General features: G+C 51.0%; 4 protein-coding genes across 4 annotated transcripts; 3 read left to right on the top strand and 1 right to left on the bottom strand.

Annotated features, from left to right (window-relative positions):
- Positions 1-1,369: 1,369 nt before the first annotated feature.
- LOC101773437 (remorin 4.1) lies at positions 1,370-3,070 on the top strand. Its single transcript, XM_012844226.2, has 2 exons — positions 1,370-2,360; positions 2,462-3,070. Exons 1-2 carry the CDS (start codon positions 1,587-1,589, stop codon positions 2,654-2,656), a joined length of 969 nt encoding a protein of 322 aa, XP_012699680.1. The 5' UTR covers positions 1,370-1,586; the 3' UTR covers positions 2,657-3,070.
- Positions 3,071-5,091: 2,021 nt separating this feature from the next.
- On the bottom strand, positions 5,092-10,418 carry LOC101773029. The gene is made up of 3 exons (XM_004958016.3): positions 10,060-10,418; positions 8,765-9,114; positions 5,092-8,249 (listed from the first exon to the last, which is right to left on the bottom strand). The coding sequence occupies exons 1-3, from the start codon at positions 10,268-10,270 to the stop codon at positions 5,409-5,411; spliced, it is 3,402 nt and encodes a 1,133-aa protein (XP_004958073.1). The 5' UTR covers positions 10,271-10,418; the 3' UTR covers positions 5,092-5,408.
- A 166-nt stretch (positions 10,419-10,584) lies between these two features.
- Positions 10,585-12,153, top strand: LOC101772625. The gene is made up of 2 exons (XM_004958015.2): positions 10,585-10,905; positions 11,696-12,153. The coding sequence occupies exons 1-2, from the start codon at positions 10,641-10,643 to the stop codon at positions 11,920-11,922; spliced, it is 492 nt and encodes a 163-aa protein (XP_004958072.1). The 5' UTR covers positions 10,585-10,640; the 3' UTR covers positions 11,923-12,153.
- A 4,513-nt stretch (positions 12,154-16,666) lies between these two features.
- Positions 16,667-18,098, top strand: LOC101772221 (polygalacturonase inhibitor 1). Its single transcript, XM_004958014.3, has one exon. The coding sequence runs from the start codon at positions 16,767-16,769 to the stop codon at positions 17,763-17,765; it is 999 nt and encodes a 332-aa protein (XP_004958071.1). The 5' UTR covers positions 16,667-16,766; the 3' UTR covers positions 17,766-18,098.
- The last annotated feature ends 2,157 nt before the right edge of the window (positions 18,099-20,255 follow it).

Raw genomic sequence — 20,255 nt, 5'->3', positions numbered from 1 at the left:
TAGAACTTGGTGGAGACGCTGCCACCGTGCCACGTGGCGTGTCGCTCTCGCGGTGACACGAGCCGGCCATGGCCCATGGCTGGCTGGCTGCACTGCACGCTGCAGCGCAAGTACCGTCCAGGCCATCCGTGATCCAGCACGGGACGTGGGTTTGCACACACAGTAGGCAGAAGTCGACGGCCATACCGTATCTTATCCCCTGTCTCTCGCTCAACGGCTAACGTCTCGCGCTCGCCTTCCACCTGACTGACGGGTTTGTTCGTTTCGTTTCCTTCTTTTGAGTTCTGACAGCCAACCCCCTAGTCTACTCCTCTCCACAGGCATTCCTACTCTGCCCACAAGCCCACAAGTAGGAAGAAGATGCCTTCCACCAAACGCATCTGCATCCAGTACACCGCCGATATTGCGCCGGGCCCACGAGCGAGGGACGGAAAGGGCCCAGGCCCACCTTGTCTGCGCCTACCGGGGTTTTTTTAAATAAATTATAATAAAACAACGGGTGCGAATTTATATTAATTAGTGGAGCTATCAGGAAGCCGGGCCCACGCGGGGTTAACGCTAATTCCCTCTACCGCTACCGCCTCTGCCCGTCTCTCTCTCTCGCGTCAGTGCCGCTGCGGTCAATTTCATCTCGCTCAGGACGTCAGGGGCACTTTGATCATGCGACGTTGACCGGTGTTACCACGGCCGACCACGTCTTATCCCCATGGTAACGGAATATCTCTTTCCATCACCCCTTTTTAACGTGAGTAGCAGTGAAAAGATAAATCACGCAACTACCCTCCACGTTAGATTGAAGCTTATTTTTTTACCTTCATTCATAATAACTAGCTAAAATCATGGTAGCAAAGCAATTGTACGCCATGACCCATGAAGGGTTGTTTTAGCTAGCTCCTAGTTTTGTGAGCAGAAGCTCCGGCTCAGGTTTTTTGTGCTCCGATGATGATTGCTCTAGAGAAGCCGAGAACCCAGAAAAAACTGAATTCCAAATTCCCAATCAGTACAAATCATTTGCGAACCGGCCTCAGTTATTGCTCAGCTTGCTTGGATCATCACATGGTGGTGGACTGGAGCACGGCCACTGCACTGGAATGTTCGCCAATGATACCTACCCGTTGCACGTCGATAACGAAAACAATTCGACGTGCGCAAGCGTATCTGATCACCAGGCTTGCACTGCATTGAGAATTTGAGAGCACTGGAAGAAATAGCAGTGGATGCTAGTGTGAGTCAGCGCACTTTGGCCACGCGATCCTTACTCCCCCAAAATAAACATCGCCTCCTCCGGTTTTGAGAAAGCGAGACGAAGGCGCCCAAAAGCCGCGAGAAATGGACAGAAAATTTGGGAAATATCCCGGCCGGCTGGCCGGCCTTGCCTTCCGGTTGTGGGCGCCCCGCACTGCCACGGCCTCTGCCACCGCCTCCGCGGCTATTTAAGAAGGCGCCCCCCGCCACCATCCTACTCACCGCTCACCACCACCGCACCACCACGAGCTGATCACCTGAGCTGAGCTGACCTGAGCCGCAGATGGTTCCGCGGCCGCTGGAGGCTTAGCGTTGGCGAGGACAGGACGCGGAGGTGCCACATGTTGAGTGCGCAGACGGCGGCTAGCAGCAGCAGCAGCGGAGGCGTCGAGCAGGAGAGGAGCGTCGTCGTCGAGCAGGAGAGGAGCGTCGTCGTCGAGGAGAGGCGGCGGACGGAGCCGGTGGGGGAGGAGGACGAGGAGGAGGAGGAGGAGGAGCCGGAGTTCAGGGACATCCACGCGCTGAGCCCGCCGCCGAGCCAGCCGTCGTCGTACCGCAGGGGGCGCGGGGAGTCGTGGGGGTCCGCCGCGGGCGGGAGCAGGCACACGTCGATCCGCTCCGTCGGGAGCGAGACCGCCCCCAGTGAGCCCTTCCCGACTATGAGCAGGGAGTTCTCGGCCATGGTCGCCGCAGCAGCCACCGCTAACGCCGCCAACGCCGCCGCCGCCAACGGGGCCGGGAGCGACACCGAGAGGGACGTCGACGTGATGGGGAGGATCGGGGAGGGCGACGAGCTGGAGGAGACGAACCCGCTGGCCATCGTACCGGACAGCAACCCCATCCCGTCGCCGCGCCGCCGGGGCCCGCCGACCCCGGGCGCGGACGGGGCGCTGGCTGCCAGCGGCGCCCAAGGCCACGGCCACGCCGGCGGCGGCGGCGAGGGCGGGGTGTCGGTCGGGCAGGTGAAGAAGGAGGAGGTGGAGTCCAAGATCGCCGCGTGGCAGATCGCCGAGGTGGCCAAGCTCAACAACCGCTTCAAGCGCGAGGAGGTCGTCATCAACGGCTGGGAGGGCGACCAGGTCGAGAAGGCCAGCGCCTGGCTCAAGAAGTACGAGGTAATTGATCACCAACCAATCCACTATTCCACTGACCAAACCCCCAATTCCAGCGACGCCATTCCCGACCCGGCTCTGAAATTTCTGGTACGCGCGTGCAGAGGAAGCTGGAGGAGAAGCGTGCCAAGGCGATGGAGAAGGCGCAGAACGAGGTGGCCAAGGCGCGGCGGAAGGCGGAGGAGAAGCGCGCGTCGGCGGAGGCCAAGCGGGGCACCAAGGTGGCGCGCGTGCTGGAGCTCGCCAACTTCATGAGGGCCGTGGGGAGGGCGCCCTCCACCAAGCGCTCCTTCTTCTGAATCCCTTTCCCCACCCGGTATCGTCTTCAGCAACTCCTCTGCCCTGACTGCCTGCCTGCTCGTCGTCGCCGGTGCACCTGTTTTGTTGGGTTGGATCGTTCACCGCTTCACTCCACGGGATCAGACAGAGTGATCAGTGCCGTGCTAGCTGTGTGGAACGCTTGTTTTAGTGTTGTATCCACATGTATGATGATTTGTAATCTTATTTCTCTTTTCTGTGTTTGATATGGTATTGCAAAGTCGATGGCCAGGACAGACAGGGAACAGTACACATGTCATAAGAAGGATGTGCTCTGCCTGAGTCCTGAGGGCAAGAGCTGCCTGTATTTTTCTTGGATTTTTTTTTTCATGAAGGATCGTGTATGTCAATATGAACAAGATATCAGGTGAATTACCCCTGTGTAAATTTTCTTATCTTCGTGCGTTTGGCATAGCTCCCAAAGCTTCAGCAAGAATTCTGCCAAACAGTTTTTCACAGAGAAGTGATAGTGATTCTCTAAAATGAATTAAAAGACTGGGAGTTGAAAAAAAGTAGCTTCTTCTGATTCCATGAAGTGATTATCCATCCTTATTTTAAGAGTTTATGTTAGAGAATCAAATAGAATCACTTTAAGTCAAAGAATCACTTCTCTCAGAGAACCAGCTCCTAGAGAATCAGAATTAAATGGAGCTTTACCAAACACATCGTAGCTTTACTAGTTTCAGTTCTCGCTTTGTTTTCTTCACTACTGTGAAGTTTCAATGCTACCAGCAGCCCTTGTGGCAACCAAAATGCTTTAACCAACATTTTTTTTGAACGAGATTATAGAAGCACGTGTACTGAAATTCTGAAAAGTATTTTCTTACGGGGGAACATACGCTGCTCCCACGCCTGGGTGTGTAACCACCTTCACTTGGCAAACCAGTGTGCATGTGCTGTTGACTATCTTGTGGTGAAAGGAGTGAAGCTGTTCCGGCAGTCGAATGACACCTCAATTCAGTCACATTGACATGGTGAGCCTTTGAGAGGAACAGCACTCATCATTAAACGAATATACTGCATCCGGAAGTGCCCTTTTCAAATAGAAGCCTAACGATAGGTCGTCTATGGTCTCGCCAAATAAATTCTGACCCATACTTCCAATTGGCATGATCATAGTTTAAGAAAAGCAGGTGTACACTAGTTCACGTTTGCTAAACATAAACAATATCCCTGACAGGAAAGTGACCTCCAGCTTACTTAATTTTGATGTGGAGTGTAGTGCGGTGTATTGTACTCCACAATAGATGATGTGCAATATCTTGGTTTGGAAAATTAGATTTGGAGTATGGACGCAATATTTACCTTTTATTTTTTGGCTAGATCATAGGGGTAACTCTTTAACTCAGTATTCCCCTGGGATACACGAGTTATTTTTGTTCAAAAAAAGTGATTGTATATAGTGGAAGTGTGAATAAATGTGAATGTAATGCATAGTTGTTAGACCATTTTGCATACAGTCATCAGTAGCGAAAGACAATAAGGTGGTTTTGGTACCATACTACTCTACCTGAGAATTGTGCCGTCTCTTTTTTGAGGAAGAAAATAGCGTCTCCCATGCCCCTTTTGGACTGCATGGGAGACCGGAGAGGGATGCGAATCTATGGATTCCTTGCACCTAGACGGAGTGAAGGAAGATGGCCACGGACCCACTAGTGGGCCGTGCCTCGTATTGAATGCTGCTGCATTGAGGACTTCGCCAGGCCCATAGATAGACAGGACTAGCCCATGTGCATACGGAGCGCGGGCGCGCAGCTAGGCGGCAGGCAGGGAAACAAGCTCACATGTGAACAGAGTGCGGCCTGTTCTTCTGTTCGCTTATTATGGAACATGGTGTGTTCCGAGCAGCATCTGTCAGCGACTAAGTGGTTACAACATCACGAGATTAGTGTAGCTAAAGTCTAAAGTGTAGTTCATGTCACGTTGAATCTTCGAAGGCTACTAAATATGAGTTAATTATAAAACTAATTACACGGATGGAGTATTCGAGACGAACTTCGGAGGCTACTTAAACATGATGAGTTAATTATAAAACTAATTATACGGATGGAGTATTCACGAGATGAATTTATTAAGTCAAATTAATTCATGATTAGCAGCACGTGTCTACTGTAGCATCACATTATCAAATCACGGACTAATTAAACTTAATAGATACATCTTGCAAATTAGTCTCCACCTGTGCAATTGATTTTATAATTAGTCTATGTTTAATACTCCTACTAAATATTCGATGTGACAGGAAGTTTAGTCCGGACAAAGAACCGATCACCTAAGAAGTTACATACGTCATAGAGCAGCTGATTTTTTCTCGATTGTCAGAGAAGGGGAGGTTATGAAATTACGCAGTGAAATTATGCCATACCTTGTCTGCAACTGCGTATTTTTTTCCTGCAATGGCCTGCCCTGTGCTTAAAATGAACGGTCAATGGTATATAGTTACTCCAACAGCAGGTACAGCAACCCAAAATCAAAGGTACTCTGCTTAGTATCATAAGTATTTAGTAAATTGTTGCAGGCATGGAAATTATTTATGTACAAAACTACTGTGTCAACTTAGACGGAAACGATGGCCGCTGTACAGGACACCCCAACTAAGCAACTTTGACAAGTAGATCAGTGTTGATAGGCCTATATAAGACTGTCAGGATGTTCTCCTCCACTACTGCTCCCACCAGAAAACTCCAGAGGTTTTGGCAGATATCCACACTGAACAAAGGCTCATTGTTCACATCATAAGCATGTCTCTGAAGGCGTTGGCAGATCAACCACATCAGCCGAAGGCTCATTCCCAGCAGAAGCATCTGTCCCAGAAGGGTTTGTCAGATCAGCCAAATCAACCAGAGGCTTGGCAGAAGCATATGGCTCGGATGGTGTGGTCAGGTCAGCAACATCAACTAAAGGCTCGTTCCCAGTAGAAGCATCGTCATCTGAAGATGAGAATGTACGGAACAATCGAGCTGAACCAATGCCAGCACCATTGTCAATGTACTCCGGATCAGAAATTTGTGCTTCAGAATCAGATGATTCAGCAAGTAAGACTTCAAGGGACGGGCTGCTCTTACATGTACCCTTCGCCATGGAGGTCATGCCCAACATGTCATCCTTAAACTCATAGAGCAAGTCACAAACCTTTTGTATCTCTTCCCCAGAAATCCGTGTTGCGGTAGGACGATCTCCATTGTCTTCAAGATCCTCAACGTAATTTCCTGATGTGGCATTTGCGGAAACAACAGGTCCTTTGGCAGGTGCTCCACTAAACGACTCCATACTACTAAAATCTGACCAGGAATGCATAACATTTGGTTTTGAAAAGCTATCATCTGGGCTCCAGACGGAGCTGCTGTTCTCAATCCAATCTTTCTTGGAATCTGTAGCATGGTACTGAGAAAATATGGAGTCCATCCCAACTGAGAGCCTAAAGCCACTCTCTGCATTCTTCAGGCCACAGGACTTATCTGAGACATCTTCTTTTGTAATGATATTGTGCCCACTAGCAGCATTTCCAGGAGGTACACTGCTTGACCCGGCAAAGTTTGCCCCAATGGATACACTAGAAAAATGTTTCCCCTTGTCCGCATCAACCTCAAGTGCTTTCTTCACTAGAAGTTGACTGATATTTTTCGAGTTTTTATCAGCTGATGTTCTCTCAAAAGACAGTTTTTTAGCGCCATCATTACCACTGCATACCTCAGAAGTAACATTCTTACCAGAGCTAGCATTCCTTGCTGCAAGAAACTCTGCTAATGATATGGCAGGTCTATTTTCATTCACTTGAACTCCATTATCCACAGCTTCAAAAACTGTAGGAGGCTGAGGAGGTACCAAAGGTCCAGTGCTTATGGCATATGGCATCGTGTCAAAACTAGGACAATTATCCTGTCCATCTACCTGACTTCCATTATCAATAGATTGCAAAACTCTATCAGGCTGTGAAGGGATATCCAATAATTCTGAGTTTGCAACAAATGGCACCTTTTCTTCATTAAGGTTATCGTTCTGTTCGTTTATCTGAACCTTGCCATCCAACATTTCCTTTGAGAGAGAAGTATGTGGAGTTGCGTTTATTTCCTGAGAAGATCTGAAGGTACCAACCAAATTTGCATTACCAGATGTACCCAGATATTGGTCGGCAGAACGATCTTTAGCGGACATCTCGTCCATTTTTTCAGGAGAAAGGGAACAACTCACGGAATCATTAGTATTTTCAGCACTTAAATCACTGGCTGTGCAAACAACAGGTGTTGAAGATGATGTTCCTTTGGTGGAAGTGAGTAACGCCTCCAATGCGGAAGCCAATGCACCATTGATAGATACAGGTTTTTTGCTCTTGGTGTTGTCACCAATGCTTTTGCTCAGAGTATCATCATATTGTGCATTAAAATCATCATGATCACCAACTTCTGCTTCTTTCTCTTCCTCCACTTTGTCGTCATCATCATCATCATCTGGGAATTCAGGAACCTTGACAACTAAACCTGGGGAAATCTTACGCTCCTTTTCAGAAGATGGAGCACAATAGACAGAGACAGGTGAGGAAGGCCCGTCATGAAGGTTTCCACCAGGTTGAGCAATAAAATCAGGGACCTTCACAAGTAGCCTTGGCACCACATTAGGCCCACGAAAATCAAACTGGTTTTCACTAGTGACATTATAACAACAGGAATCATCTGAAGAAAAATCTGGCGCCCTGACAGCTAAACCTGGCTTCCTGTCAGTTATAGGAGCAGGAGTTCTATCATTAGCGTAATCATGTGCTTCCTCCTGTGAGTTAGTCGTATTAGACATACTATCTGATGCTGACCTAACTGCAGAAGAACCTCGCAAAGACTGTATCTCCACAGAGAATGAACTAAACTGTTCCTCCAGTCGCTGAAGCCTTGCATCAATGCTACTGAGGGGCTTTATCATGCTGTCCTCAAACCTAGAGCAGTATAATTCCATCTTCTCAACCTTAGTGAGCAGAATATCCATCTTTCTCTCAAGATTACGATTGTGAGGAGTAAATTTTTCATTTGCAAAGGGATTAACAAGATGATCTGCGTCTGATGCTCGCTGGTCCTTCACTGATGGCACCTGTGTACTTTCTGTTGTTTGTACAGGCAATGGAAGAGAATGGTCCTTCAACTGCAAGTCACCTTGGTTCCTTTTTTCATTAGACACTATTCCACTGTCTGCAGAATTTATTCCACTTTCTATCCCTGATGGCTTATAATTATCTGTGCTACTTAGCCCTGTTTCCTGCATAATCTTTACAGATGGGTTGCTCTCTTTCATTGCACGATCTTGGGTAAGTTGAGTCCTTGATCCATCAGAAAAATAGCTGTCATCAATTTTCAAATTCCTTGATTTCGGCATTTGCATAAGTCCAGGAACAAGCATAGCCAGCAAAGAACTGCCACCCATGTTCCCTGGACCTGTTACTGAATTATCATTAGTGGACTCAACAGGATCAGCAAATATGCAGATCTCCTCAATGTGCACTGATGTCTTTGACTGAAGTGACAGAAGACGAATAGTAAGAGACACACATGGGCTCACATCAGTCATCTCAGCAGTTGCTTCATAGTGTGCCTGCATTACACATAGAAAACAAAAATATTAGACTTTACTACCTTATAAGGCTCAGCTGGTTGTAACTTTGCAAGTCCTGCTGCTCGTCACTACCACTTCTCTATAATATTTCCGCTGAAAAAACATAAAACCTTGGGAAAGAACTCTAAATTACCTCCTAGCAAAGATTATCTTATCCGACAAATTCATACAAGAACATATCTAGTTATATGATTTTCTCTGGTAATCACTGCAACCAAATCTCATGTATTTCCAATAGTTATCACCCACCGCCGCCTCCTTTCATTTAATATATAACTAACATTTGATATCTCTCAGTTCGGGAAATCTACAACGTGCATTCAAATCTCTACATGCTGTTGCCTGTTGGGGACTGGAATGATTCGACAGGTCTATGTCGCAAAAAGGTGCAGGCGCCCAGCTAGTGAGAATGTTGCAGTTTGAAACCACACCCAGCAGAAATATGGTCTGAATACTATACAAAATTTTGTTGTGAAGAACAAAAAAGGAATTACCAGAGTATTTTCTTGGCAGATTCTGATTGTATTCCTTTCTTGAGCTTTTGGCGTGTTATTTCCCATAGGAGATTCTGGAATTTTGACATCAACCCAACTGTCTTCATCACTACTACTGCTTACACTTTTGGTCTCGTGTTCACGCTTGTCACTGGTTGGAGCACCGCCACTCCCCTGAGACATACTTTCTTCACCACAGGGCTGTGGTTCTTTAGCAGCAAGTCCACAACGGACAGTGCATAGATAATCCTTGCTGGTACCCTTTGCGTCAGTAGAATGGTATAGTTCGTAAATCCGAGCTGTGCTTCGCACATATACCCAGTGAATCTCATACTTTCCCCTGAAACTAACTGAATAACATCCTTGAATTAGTCTTGCGCATAACAAAATGACTTGAAATTTATCCATGATAGGTACATGATGAAAAATGGAAACCAACTACAAATATGCACACAGAATGAGATGCAACCGTCAACAAATTTCACACTATTATTAAAGGCTTCCATGGAAATTCAACGGTTCAATAGAAGATGACAATATCAGGTACGCTCTCAAAGTGGAATTGGGCATGTCACCATAATCAGTGTTAGATGGGCATTCCATGATGAAGTAGAGTAGAAATCCAAAACTACCAGTTACAGTTGCTATGATCATGGACCGATTAAGAAGCACACCAAGGTCACTCCTCCAACAGAAAATGGCATTGTTCACCTGCCATTTAGGCCAATTACAGGGAATGCAAACGCTGCACAGCTGCCTGCCCTATTCGCCTAAATGACCATTTGGCCGATTAGTTGAGTAATCAACCGTTTTTTCTGACAAATTGGCTAAACAATGAGTGACCGACTCAGTTGCTTAAACATCTAGGTGAACAAAATGGACCTTTATATCTCACACAGTGATCACACATCAACTTTTGATTTACATTACGAGCAGGGTTTGGGCATGTCGGCATCTCATTATAGTTTACTAGTCAAAACAGTGCGTAAAATTAACAAAGGAGCACCAAAGCATTTATAATACTTCCAGTCCAATAGAATCACAGCAATAGAACTGCAGAACCTGAACGACGATGGCCAGTTCAGTTTAGCTAGTGCCCGCCAACTCTAGGGTTTTACACGCTCAGACGCTGTCCAACGCAAGTAGCAACACGGCAATTCCCAAACATCGCACGCATACGCATCCGATCAACGATCCGACTAGCGCAAACACAGCAATTCACAACAAAATCTCGCAAAAATTTTGAACTAAGCTAAGCTAGTACTAGTCCTGTCGAAGGCAAAGCGAGGACTCACCAGTGATCTCGCAGGGAGGGGCGTTCCCGTCCCCATCGGGCAGCGGGCGGGAGAGTAAGACGCCCGCGGGGGAGTCCTCGGCGTCTTCGTCGGAGGTCTCGAACGAGATGGCGTCCTCCACGACCCCGCCGCCGGGGGCCGGCGCCCACGTGCTTGTCGCCGTCCAGGGCCGCCCGCCGGGGCCGTTGCCTCCCGATCCCGACGCCGCCATCTCGCACTTCCACGCGTTGGGTGGTGGTGGTCCGTGGTCAAGTCGGCAACGCCGGTGTTGTGCCGGTGCGTGAGCTCGCCGCTCGCCTCGGTGGCTTCCGGATTCCGTCGAGCGATCTAGCTTTCACTACACGCGAATCTGCTGGTGAGGACCGACGGACTCTGGATCTCGTTTCATGGGCCCATGTGGTTAATTGTTTTCTGTACTAGGCCTATGATTAGGCCCGTGAACATGGGCCATGAAGCCTGACAGCTCGTTTGGCCCATTAACTTCGTCCAAATCGTTATCCACACCCGCGCGCTCGGTCCACCGCACGCAGGTCCGCTGCTGACCTTCCTTCCGGGGTGGCCTCTGGCGGCAAGTAGCAACGATGCAGCTGCCAGTCCACCCGCTCGCCACGAGCGCCGTCGGAGGAGGCGGGTTCTTGGCGGTTCTTCCCCGGTCCTTGCGTGAGCGGAGGGGGAGGACGTGTCGCAAGGTAGTCAGCTTCTCGTCGTCGGGGAAGGGGGGCGAGGAGTCGGCGGCGCCGGGCGAGACGCCGGAGGAGGCGCGGCGGCGGTTGGCGGAGCTCGACGCGCTGCTGGAGGGGCTGGTCGAGCCCAAGATGCGGCCACCGATGCCACCTCCTCCTCCAGGTAATTCCAGCCTCTGCTGACCCTGCTTTGCTCATGTCCAGTGTTAGTACGTGTCCGGTTTCCTGATCGTAGTTTGTAGTTGGAGAATTCGGTTGAATCAATCATTAGCATAGATATGCAGACCAAGATCTTCGTCACGGCCAAAATTTGATGCTAACGTTTGTTTACACTAATCTGTATTCACTGAAACGATAAGATTAATTTTGTGAAGTTACAATGCATGAGGTTCGAGGATATCTTGTTCGTACAGAAGTGTTGAACCGCCTACACCATTCAGTAATTCGGAAGAGATGGACCAGTCCTCTGTACTGCTAAAACTTTGGTTGAAACTTGAAAGTACCCTGAATTTTGTGAAAGGTCATACGAGCCTTACCTAACTTTGATAGATGATTCAGTACTCTGTATCCAGTACATTGTACAACTCATCCCAGTTCTAGTAGTGCAGCAGTGCTACATGCGTGCGAATGTTTGTATAGAAGCACCTTTCACTTGTGTTCTAAACTCCTCATAATGCCTATTCAAAGTTTAAAAGAATTAATTATAAGGCGTTCTTTTTAACTCTTTAGCATTCTTCAGCCAAGAAATACTGATTTTCAGTCATCTGCACTTCACTACGAGTGCTCACAGCTCTCTTGTTTTGAAGCCAGTTCAATTTTCTTATGAGATCCAGAGAGAGCGTATTTGCTACGAAAAGAGTTTCAATCCCAGTACTTGCTCACTCAACTCGTTTCGCAATCCACATCATCTGATAACACTATGGTATATCTGACTGTTTGTTTGCTTGAAGCAGACCTTTACATGGACCGAGACATGATAACAGGCCGGGGGTCAACTGATGAACTGCCGGAATTCTCTCCAACATATGTGGCATTCTCGACACTGGCACTTGTTATCCTCACGATATTCACCAACGTCATGTTCAATTTGTACATCAAACCTTCTGTCGATGGCGTCGATCAACCCGTAAGAATTCAGAGAGTTCCTCTGGTAAATCCAGCAGATCGGCAATTCGAGTAGCTTCTGCACAGGATACAGTTCTATTATATGTTTCCCAAGTGGAATGGATTTTTTTTTTGAAGATGAAGTGGAAGGGAATTGGAATGTTTAATTGTATCACCTCACTCTAGCTTCGTAGTTACTATCTCAAATGAACTCTCCTGTGCAACACTGCAGAAGACCAAAAAAATTGACACATGTTGACTGGGAGCTCTGCCGTGTCTTGTATGCACCTCCATTTTCTTCTTTCAACTGCAAGCCTGCATGTGGATCCACCACGCCATTTCTGAGAATCAGCATCCTTGATCCAACAAAACCAGACGCAGGTGATCTATCACTTAGATTAATCAGCGGATCAAGAGTGGGCATGGATCTGCAGTTCCCATTTTTAAATCGGCAGAATTGCAGGAAAAATTATGATTGCAACTTCTGCAGTAACCACTGTCCACTGGGGGGGACACCAGAAACACCGACATGAATGTGGTGTCAACGGTGGTCAAATGCGAGGGGTAGCGGTGCTCTGGTCCCAACCTTAGTCTTCTAATATGACCCTGACTAAATTTTTGCATCAGTTGCTGTTTCTGGCTTTTATTAGGGTTTTTTCCCCGCTCTCTCTTTCTTTGATTTGGCTTTCATCCTTCTCGTTAAATCCGACTGACTTTGCTAGTCTGCATTTTTTGTGATCCAGACACACGGACCTTTCTCGTTCAGTCAGCTTTCATTAAACAAGACCATGATTTTCTTTTCTTTATCTCTTAGCCTCTTAGCCCTTAGGTACTAGATACTGTATCTATCGTTTTGTCACGTATTGCCTCGGCGATAAACAGTACTACACTCTGTTTCAACATGGCTACAGAAACAAAACTTGTTTTCTTGGAGGGGCTACAGAACTTTGTTCTTCACGCTAACTTTTCCTTTGCGGACGATAGCACCCTTTTCCCCTCTTTAAATCCTTGTTCACTCGACCCCGTGATCACCCGTTGTTTATTCCCTCCCTCCTCTTTGGCCTGTCAGCAATCGGTTGTTATTCAAAGCGGAATCTGGTAACATGCCGACTAATCTAGCCGAAGTGCCGAACGAAGAACATGCTTCATCGTCCTCCCTTCCTCCCTCGGGCGCCGCGCGCGACCTGCAGTCTGTCCAACCACCAGCATCGCATGTGCCGCGTGCTCGTTTTTTCAGTTAAAAGTACCGCTAGCTAAGCCAAATCTAGGCAGCACGGGTACGTGTCCGTGCTCAGCGTCGGGCGGCTCCGCGGAAGCTGCGTGCGGCGACACTGAGGAAAATCAGTTGACTGCAGATCGGAAGCGTGACCGGAGACGTCACGCTACATGCCTACATGCTAGTGGTTCTTCTAGCAGCGGATCTGGAGCCAAACCGACGTCCACATCGCCCATTAATTTCGAAGCTCGAAGAAGGCAAGCACAGCCCACCGCGTCTCGCGAGCCCCCTCGTCATGTGCGAGCGTCGCGTCGCCGGTCGCCCCCCAGATCCATGCACCTTATCGGGAGGCCGTTCGGGGCCGGGACAAGTGTCCGGCCCCCGCTGGGGACAACCCCGAACGCTCGTCGGCAGTCATCGGCGCGCCCGGGCGGCCGGCCCATGCGCTTGCGCCTCGCTTCGTCGGACTCGGACGGACCCCGCCGGCCGGGCGCGCGCGAGCCCCATGCGCCCGCGTGATGGGTCTCGGGGTAAAGTGCCGGCGGCGGGCGCGCTCACACCGGCGGCCGCGCGCGGGGGAGGATCAGATCCATCCGCTCGACTTGTTCCGGGGATCACACGTCGCGGTCGCCGTTGCTGTCACGAACTCACGATACGTCCTCCCGGGGCCGGGGGGGCCGGGCGGGATCGCACTGCCCGCGCTAGCGATCAAACGTTTCCCACGCTGTCGGGATCCGCGGGCAAGGATGCATGCATGCATGTGTGCGTTGCGTGGCTCGAATCAGACGGTAATAATTCGTCCGCGCGGGGATGCGGCCGGGCTGGCGTCCGGCCACTGGCCACGGCCCGGCCTGTCCTACCCCTGCGGCGGCCGAGCCACCAGCACCATACACGGGATCATGACACTCGGGGACCTGCGAATCGCACGGGGTGGGCGATCGGCGATGGCGATGACGTGTCCGTGCCCCAGGCCCGGCCCCTGTTGTCTGTTGCAAGTATCTCTTCGAGACCATTCCTATTTGACACCAGAAAAATTACTGATTTCTTTTTTGACCGATAAAATTTTTTACAACTTTATAACACTCCGTTGGATTTTTCATCCAGAAATCGTTAAATACCCCGCGAAAAGATGATTTTGCCCCTCTAGACCCACCACCCTTCTTCCTCCTCTCCTCCCTTTCTCCCTCCTCTGCAGCAGACGCTTGTCTTCACCGGCCATCTCCTTGGCCACCCAACCCGGTGCACGGACGCGCGGAACCCATCACCATGGCGCAGCCGAAGTCCGCGAGCTTGGAGGTGGGCCTCCCGTTGCCCCGCGGCCGCCACACACCGCCGCATGGGCTCCCTCCTGTGGCTCCACGACATTCTTAAAAGCTCCCTCCTCCCGCCACAGTACGTCGAGATGTGCTGCCGCTACGCGGCACTCTGAATGCGGCACTTCGACGTTGTTTCATCTCTCTGCCTCAACACCGCGGCGGGGCTCATCTACTCGGGAGAAGGGGAGGAGAGGAGGGAGAAGGGTGGTAGGGTCCACAGGGGCGAAATCATCTTTTCGCAGGGTAGTTAACGGTTCTTCGATAGAAAATCCAACAGAGCGTCATACAAGGAACAAAAGTTGAACTCGATGTCAAATAGCGAATTAAAATTTTTTAAGATCTTACGAGAAAAGAAGAAAGGAACCTGTAATTCTTTTTTTTCAAATACGGAATTATCTCTGTCTTTTCGCCCTCGCGGGCTGTCGATCGTGCCGCCAACACTGTAGAAGTAAGATTTTTTCCGACGTGCACGTGACGGGTGCCTGCCAACCAGTTGCCAGGCGTCAGCCGGTTAACCTACCGCGGTGGAATCCTATACTTCTGCAGTTATTCAGATCTCGCCACCGGCCGGAACGCCAGTGTTACGGCATCGTCGTTCTGTGTCGTCTGCCGTGGCCGGTGCGAGCTTTTGAGCTTGTGTCAACTTGGACACTATGGTTGATGAGACCAATCACTGGGCATTTACGGAGGTGCCGCCTCACTGATTACGACAGGAATGGGTGGACCCCAACCGGCAACCACGCTTTCAAGTGACTGAGAGCCGGAGCAGCAAAGTGATTGCGAGCTTATCCTCCAGTTCGCAGGAGCGGTAGATGCCCCTTGCGCTTGTGTGCCCTTGAGCCCTTGGGCAGTCATAAACTCATAATGCCACATCTTGCCGCAACGTGCACGCTTGCCGAACTGGGTGATCAGAGCGCAGGGCACTAGCAGGGTAAGTTGGGCATCTCCAGCCACAAGGCCATGTGGTGCGCAGCTGGGTGGGGGCGATCAGGCGGGAGCGCAAGCGCAAGCGCAAGCATCAAGCAAAGCCAGGCCAGCCCACAAAGGTGGCCGAAAGAATCCTTTCCCTTTTCTCGCTTCGCCAACGCCACTACCCGATCAGGATTCAGGCTCCCTCCCTCTCTCTCCTCCACATGCGCTCTCGTGTGCGGCCTGAACCCTGTCGGACGCATCCATCTATCCATGCCCCATTATTTAGTTGTCACATGGGGGGACTGCCTCCGTGCTGCCAAGGCATTAAGAAATACGTGTAACGCTCTGGAAATGAAAGCTCGAGGTAATATCGAGGCCGAAGGCGAGCAGCGAAAAGGGGGCCGATGAGCTTTGTTGTCTTGCGGGACATCACAGAGGGACTTTCAGAGATAAGATCGTAAGAGTGATCCGCATGCGTGGGCGGTTCTGACGGCACAAAACGTTCGTCTTTGTGGGTACGTGGCGGCACGAGGTGGCCGTGTTTGCCTGACCATGCGTTGCAGCCTTGCAGCAGGCCCGGGTGGACCTGTTGATCACAGTCTCACTCTCACAGTGCATGCATGCACCGAGAATGCAACGTCGCCGAGCTGACGCGTCCTCCACACTGTATCCGGGCATCTCTCGTGAAAGAGTACGTGCGGGCTATTCACCCTCCCATGCAAATGCTGTCCTTGCACACTGGGGAGAGTGTGTATAAATCTTCATAAATGTTCTCTGGGTTAAATAGGTCCAAATGCTCTCGTGTTGACCGATAACGAACTAAACAAACAATCCCAAGAAAACAGTGCATCCCTCAATTGTCTCCATTAATCTGCCTCCTGCTAAGCATAACTAGGACAAGCGAATCCAGGGCAGGTGCTAGCTAGGCGACGGCCATCTCTCGGTTCTCGGAGATCGCCAAGCACATGTACGCGAGTTACTACCGTGCCACACGGCCACCCAATAATGCCCACGCCGGAGAACGCAGCGGACGAAAGGCGCAGCTCCCACATGCTAATCATGGACGCACCAATCGCTCGCGCGAGGCCGCGACGCCGGCGAGCCCCGAACCCACTCGGATCCTTCCCTCCCGGCGTTGAGGCCCGGCCAGTTAACCCTCCGGGAAGGGTGCGCTTTGTCCGGTTGCAGTCAGGGTTTCAGCGAGGACCAATGCCACTGTGGTGCTCGCGATGCACACGGCTGGCGGCCTCGGTGTCCGCGCACGCCCCGGTCCGGTGGTGGGTGGTCAAAAAACAAAGCCGGGGCGAGGTGCCGAGGAAAAAAGAAAGCGTTTATGCCGTCACGCCCGCGCCCTTTTTATAGCAGCCTCGGGTGCGCCTCACTTCCGCACTCTTCCCACACTCTCGAGAGCCAGCGCGAGCTCCCAGCAGCGCACGAGCTGAGCCTGAGAGAGCCACCAACAGGAATAGGAGCAGGATGGCGTCCACCGCCTCATCCTTCCTCGTTGTCTTCCTGCTCGTGGCGGCGGCCGCGACGACGCCGGCGCGGTCCTGCGCGCCGAGCGACCTGCACGCGCTGCTGAGCGTGAAGGCGGCGCTGGGCAACCCGGCGACGCTGTCGTCGTGGAGCCCGTCGTCGCCCAACTGCTGCGCGTGGGACCACCTCCGGTGCGACGACGCCGGGCGCGTGAACAACGTCTTCATCGACGGCGCCGACGATGTGCACGGCCAGATCCCGTCCGCGGTGGGCGGGCTGTCGGCGCTCATGTCGCTGTCCCTGTTCCGCCTGCCGGGGCTCACGGGCACCATCCCGCCCTGCCTCACCGCGCTCTCCAACCTGCAGTTCCTCACCATCTCCCACACCAACGTATCGGGCCCCATCCCTGAGGCCCTGGCGCGGCTCCGCAGCCTCGACTCGGTGGACCTCTCCAACAACAAGCTGTGCGGCGGCATCCCGGCGGCGTTCGCCGACCTGCCCAACCTCCGGTCGCTGGACCTCCGGCACAACCAGCTGACGGGCCCCATCCCGGCGGGGCTCGTGCAGGGGCAGTTCCGGTCGCTGATCCTGTCCTACAACCAGCTGAGCGGGCCGATCCCGCGCGACGACGCGCAGGACGAGATCAACACCGTGGACCTCTCCCACAACAAGCTCACCGGCGACCCCTCCCACCTCTTCGTCCCCGGCCGGCCCATCGGCAAGGTGGACCTGTCGTGGAACTACCTCGACTTCGACCTCAGCAAGCTGGTGTTCCCGCCGGAGCTCACGTACCTGGACCTCTCCCACAACCGCATCCGGGGCACCGTGCCGGCGTCGCTGGAGCGCCTCTCCACGCTGCAGAAGCTGGACCTCAGCTACAACAACCTGTGCGGGCCGCTCCCCAGGGGTCACGGCGTGATCAAGCACGGGTGCAAACCGTACGCGCACAACGAGTGCCACCACGGGACCCCGCTCGCCGGGTGCCAGGACCTGTCGTGAGCGCGCCCGCCGCCGCCGGATCGAGCGGGGGGCTCCGTCTCCCTCGGCGTCCGTGTGCTCGCTGGCCGGTGCTCTTCGCGTCCCGTACGTGGTGGTCGTGGTAAAGCACGACGGTGCTTGGTGTTTAGCTATAGACAAAGAGGTGCTGCGTGGCGGTAATACCGATGCGCGCGGCTGTGACCTTGAGCTGTTAAAGCGTGTACGTACGAAAACGACAGCTGTGTACGTGTATTGTACTGTACTGGAGCGTGTTATGTACCGTGTATTTGGTATGGATCCGATCGGCCTAATGTATCAAAGGAATGTTACTAAATGGTAATTATGATTGCCTTTTTTTTCTCTAAAAACAAAAAATACACTACATTGTTTGACACTGTGTGGTCGGTGAAATCGATCGAGTCCTCAGGTCAGGTGTATCGAGAATCAGCATGCGCAACAGCAGAGGTACTCTGATTTGTCCAAAGACTCCAAACTGTGCTGCCCGATGCCCTGTGCACGGTGTCCAACTTGTACATTCGAGCATGACCTCGTCGGTATTCTCGGGCGTTTGGTTGGGCGTTTGGTTATTCGAGTTTTAGTTCGTGTCACATCGAATATTCGAAGGCTGATTAGAAGGACTAAATATAAGTTAATTATAAAATTAATTGTACCAATGGATGCTAAATGGCGAGACAAATCTATTAAGCCTAATTAATCAATCATTAGTAAATGTTTACTGCATCAGCATATTGTCAAATCATGGACTAATTAGGTTTAATAGATTCGTCTCGCCGTTTAACCTCCATCTGTGTAATGGGTTTTATAAATGGTCTATATTAATACTCTTAGTATCTAAACATTTGATGTGACAGGTGGTAGAAATAAGCAACGGAACCAAACTGGTCAGGCAGTTGCAGCAGCTGAGTACTTTAACGTGCGCCTTGGTGCTCGCAGTAAAGATGGCAAGACGTACGGCGTACCTGGCCTGTTCCCAACGGTAAAAAACCTAGCTGTTGACCTGTTGTATGGGTTCCAAACCAGTAGCGTTCTGCTCGCGATTTGAATTGCGAAAGCGAGCGTGTTTGAGTGTTTCATTTCTTCGTAGGCAGACCGTTGCGCGCAGCAAGGCAAAGGCAAGCCAGACTAGCAGCAGCGACTCGAGCCAGCGAGGAGCGACAACGGCTCCTGTTTTCTTTTACCAGCTCCACCTTTTCAAATTTCACCCATGGCTATCCGTTGCTGCTGATTCTATGGCACTAGGCAAATGAATGATGATGAATTGATGAGGGCTCTTCTTCACTCTTCTTCGGTGAGAGTGGTCCAGGGGGGCAGCAGCGGACTAAAAACAAGACTGCAGAGATGGGAATGGGAGAGACCGGAAGGCCGGAGGAGACGAATTGAATGGCGCAAGACCAGCGTCCAGAGCGGCAGAGCGCATGCACTGTCGTGCTCATGAGGGCAGGGGACGCCATTGGAGCGGCGGAGGGACCCTATCCGCGATCGGGAGACCGGAGACACCGCACTGCACAGCAGTACAGCACCATGAGTGAATGCAGGATGCACGAACCTTACACGAATCTTTCTTGTGTATTTGTTTGAGCCCTTTTCTCGCGCAGTCTATGCGGTGCCGGCTCTTTGCAGTGTGACCGCCCAGGACCCATAGAGCTGGGCCCCAAGACCATATAGCACGTGAGAGGCGTCCATCCGTGCGCGTGAGAGGCGATGGCGGCATCCCGAACATCCTATGATCGAAAAGGAAGTCCCACCATGCCCATGTCCGTCCCTCGGAAACCCCTGAACGATCCTAAGCCCTTTGATCGTTCTCGCTTCCATCCTCTCCGATGTCACCACCCGACACCATCCCCAATCGCCACGTCGAAGCCGTGATCCATCGCCGCCCCGATGGCATCCTCCATCGACACCCCCGGTGCTGTCATCCATCGACTGCCGCCTTGGTCCATCATCATCCCAACACCGTCCTCCATCGCCGCCCCCATCGCCGTGGACAGTCGCCATCGCCACTGACATCGCCTCGCGACGCCGTCTTCCGGGGCCGTTCAGTCTAGGGTTCCAAGGTGAGGTTGTTTACTCTTGCGGGTTAAAATTTGTTCATTGCTAGGGTTTCTTGATACCGATTGTGCTAGGGTTAAAATTTCTAATTCACGGTATTTATTTGAATATGATAGATGTTGCCTAAGAAGCATTAAAAGTGTTGCAAGTATCTTTGCTAGAAAAATTGATGTCAGCACCTGAGATTCTTCAATTTTTTAAAGCTGCAGATTGCTACCCGAATGTCTCTATTGCATATCGGATTCTCTTAACTATTCCAGTTACAGTAGCATCAGCCGAAAGAAGTTTCTCCAACTTGAAATTGTTGAAAAATTGTTTGAGATCAACTATGTTACAAGAAGATTGAATGGCTTGGCTATGTGCAGCATTGAGAAGGATGTTTTGGGCGACATTAATCTTGATACTGTTCTTAAAGATTTTGCATCAAGAAATGCTCAAAAA

Source organism: Setaria italica, chromosome II (assembly GCF_000263155.2).
Source record: "Setaria italica strain Yugu1 chromosome II, Setaria_italica_v2.0, whole genome shotgun sequence".
Classification (NCBI taxonomy): domain Eukaryota; kingdom Viridiplantae; phylum Streptophyta; class Magnoliopsida; order Poales; family Poaceae; genus Setaria; species Setaria italica.
The sequence above is the reverse complement of the archived record's forward strand: the minus strand, read 5'-3'. Positions and strand labels throughout refer to the sequence as shown.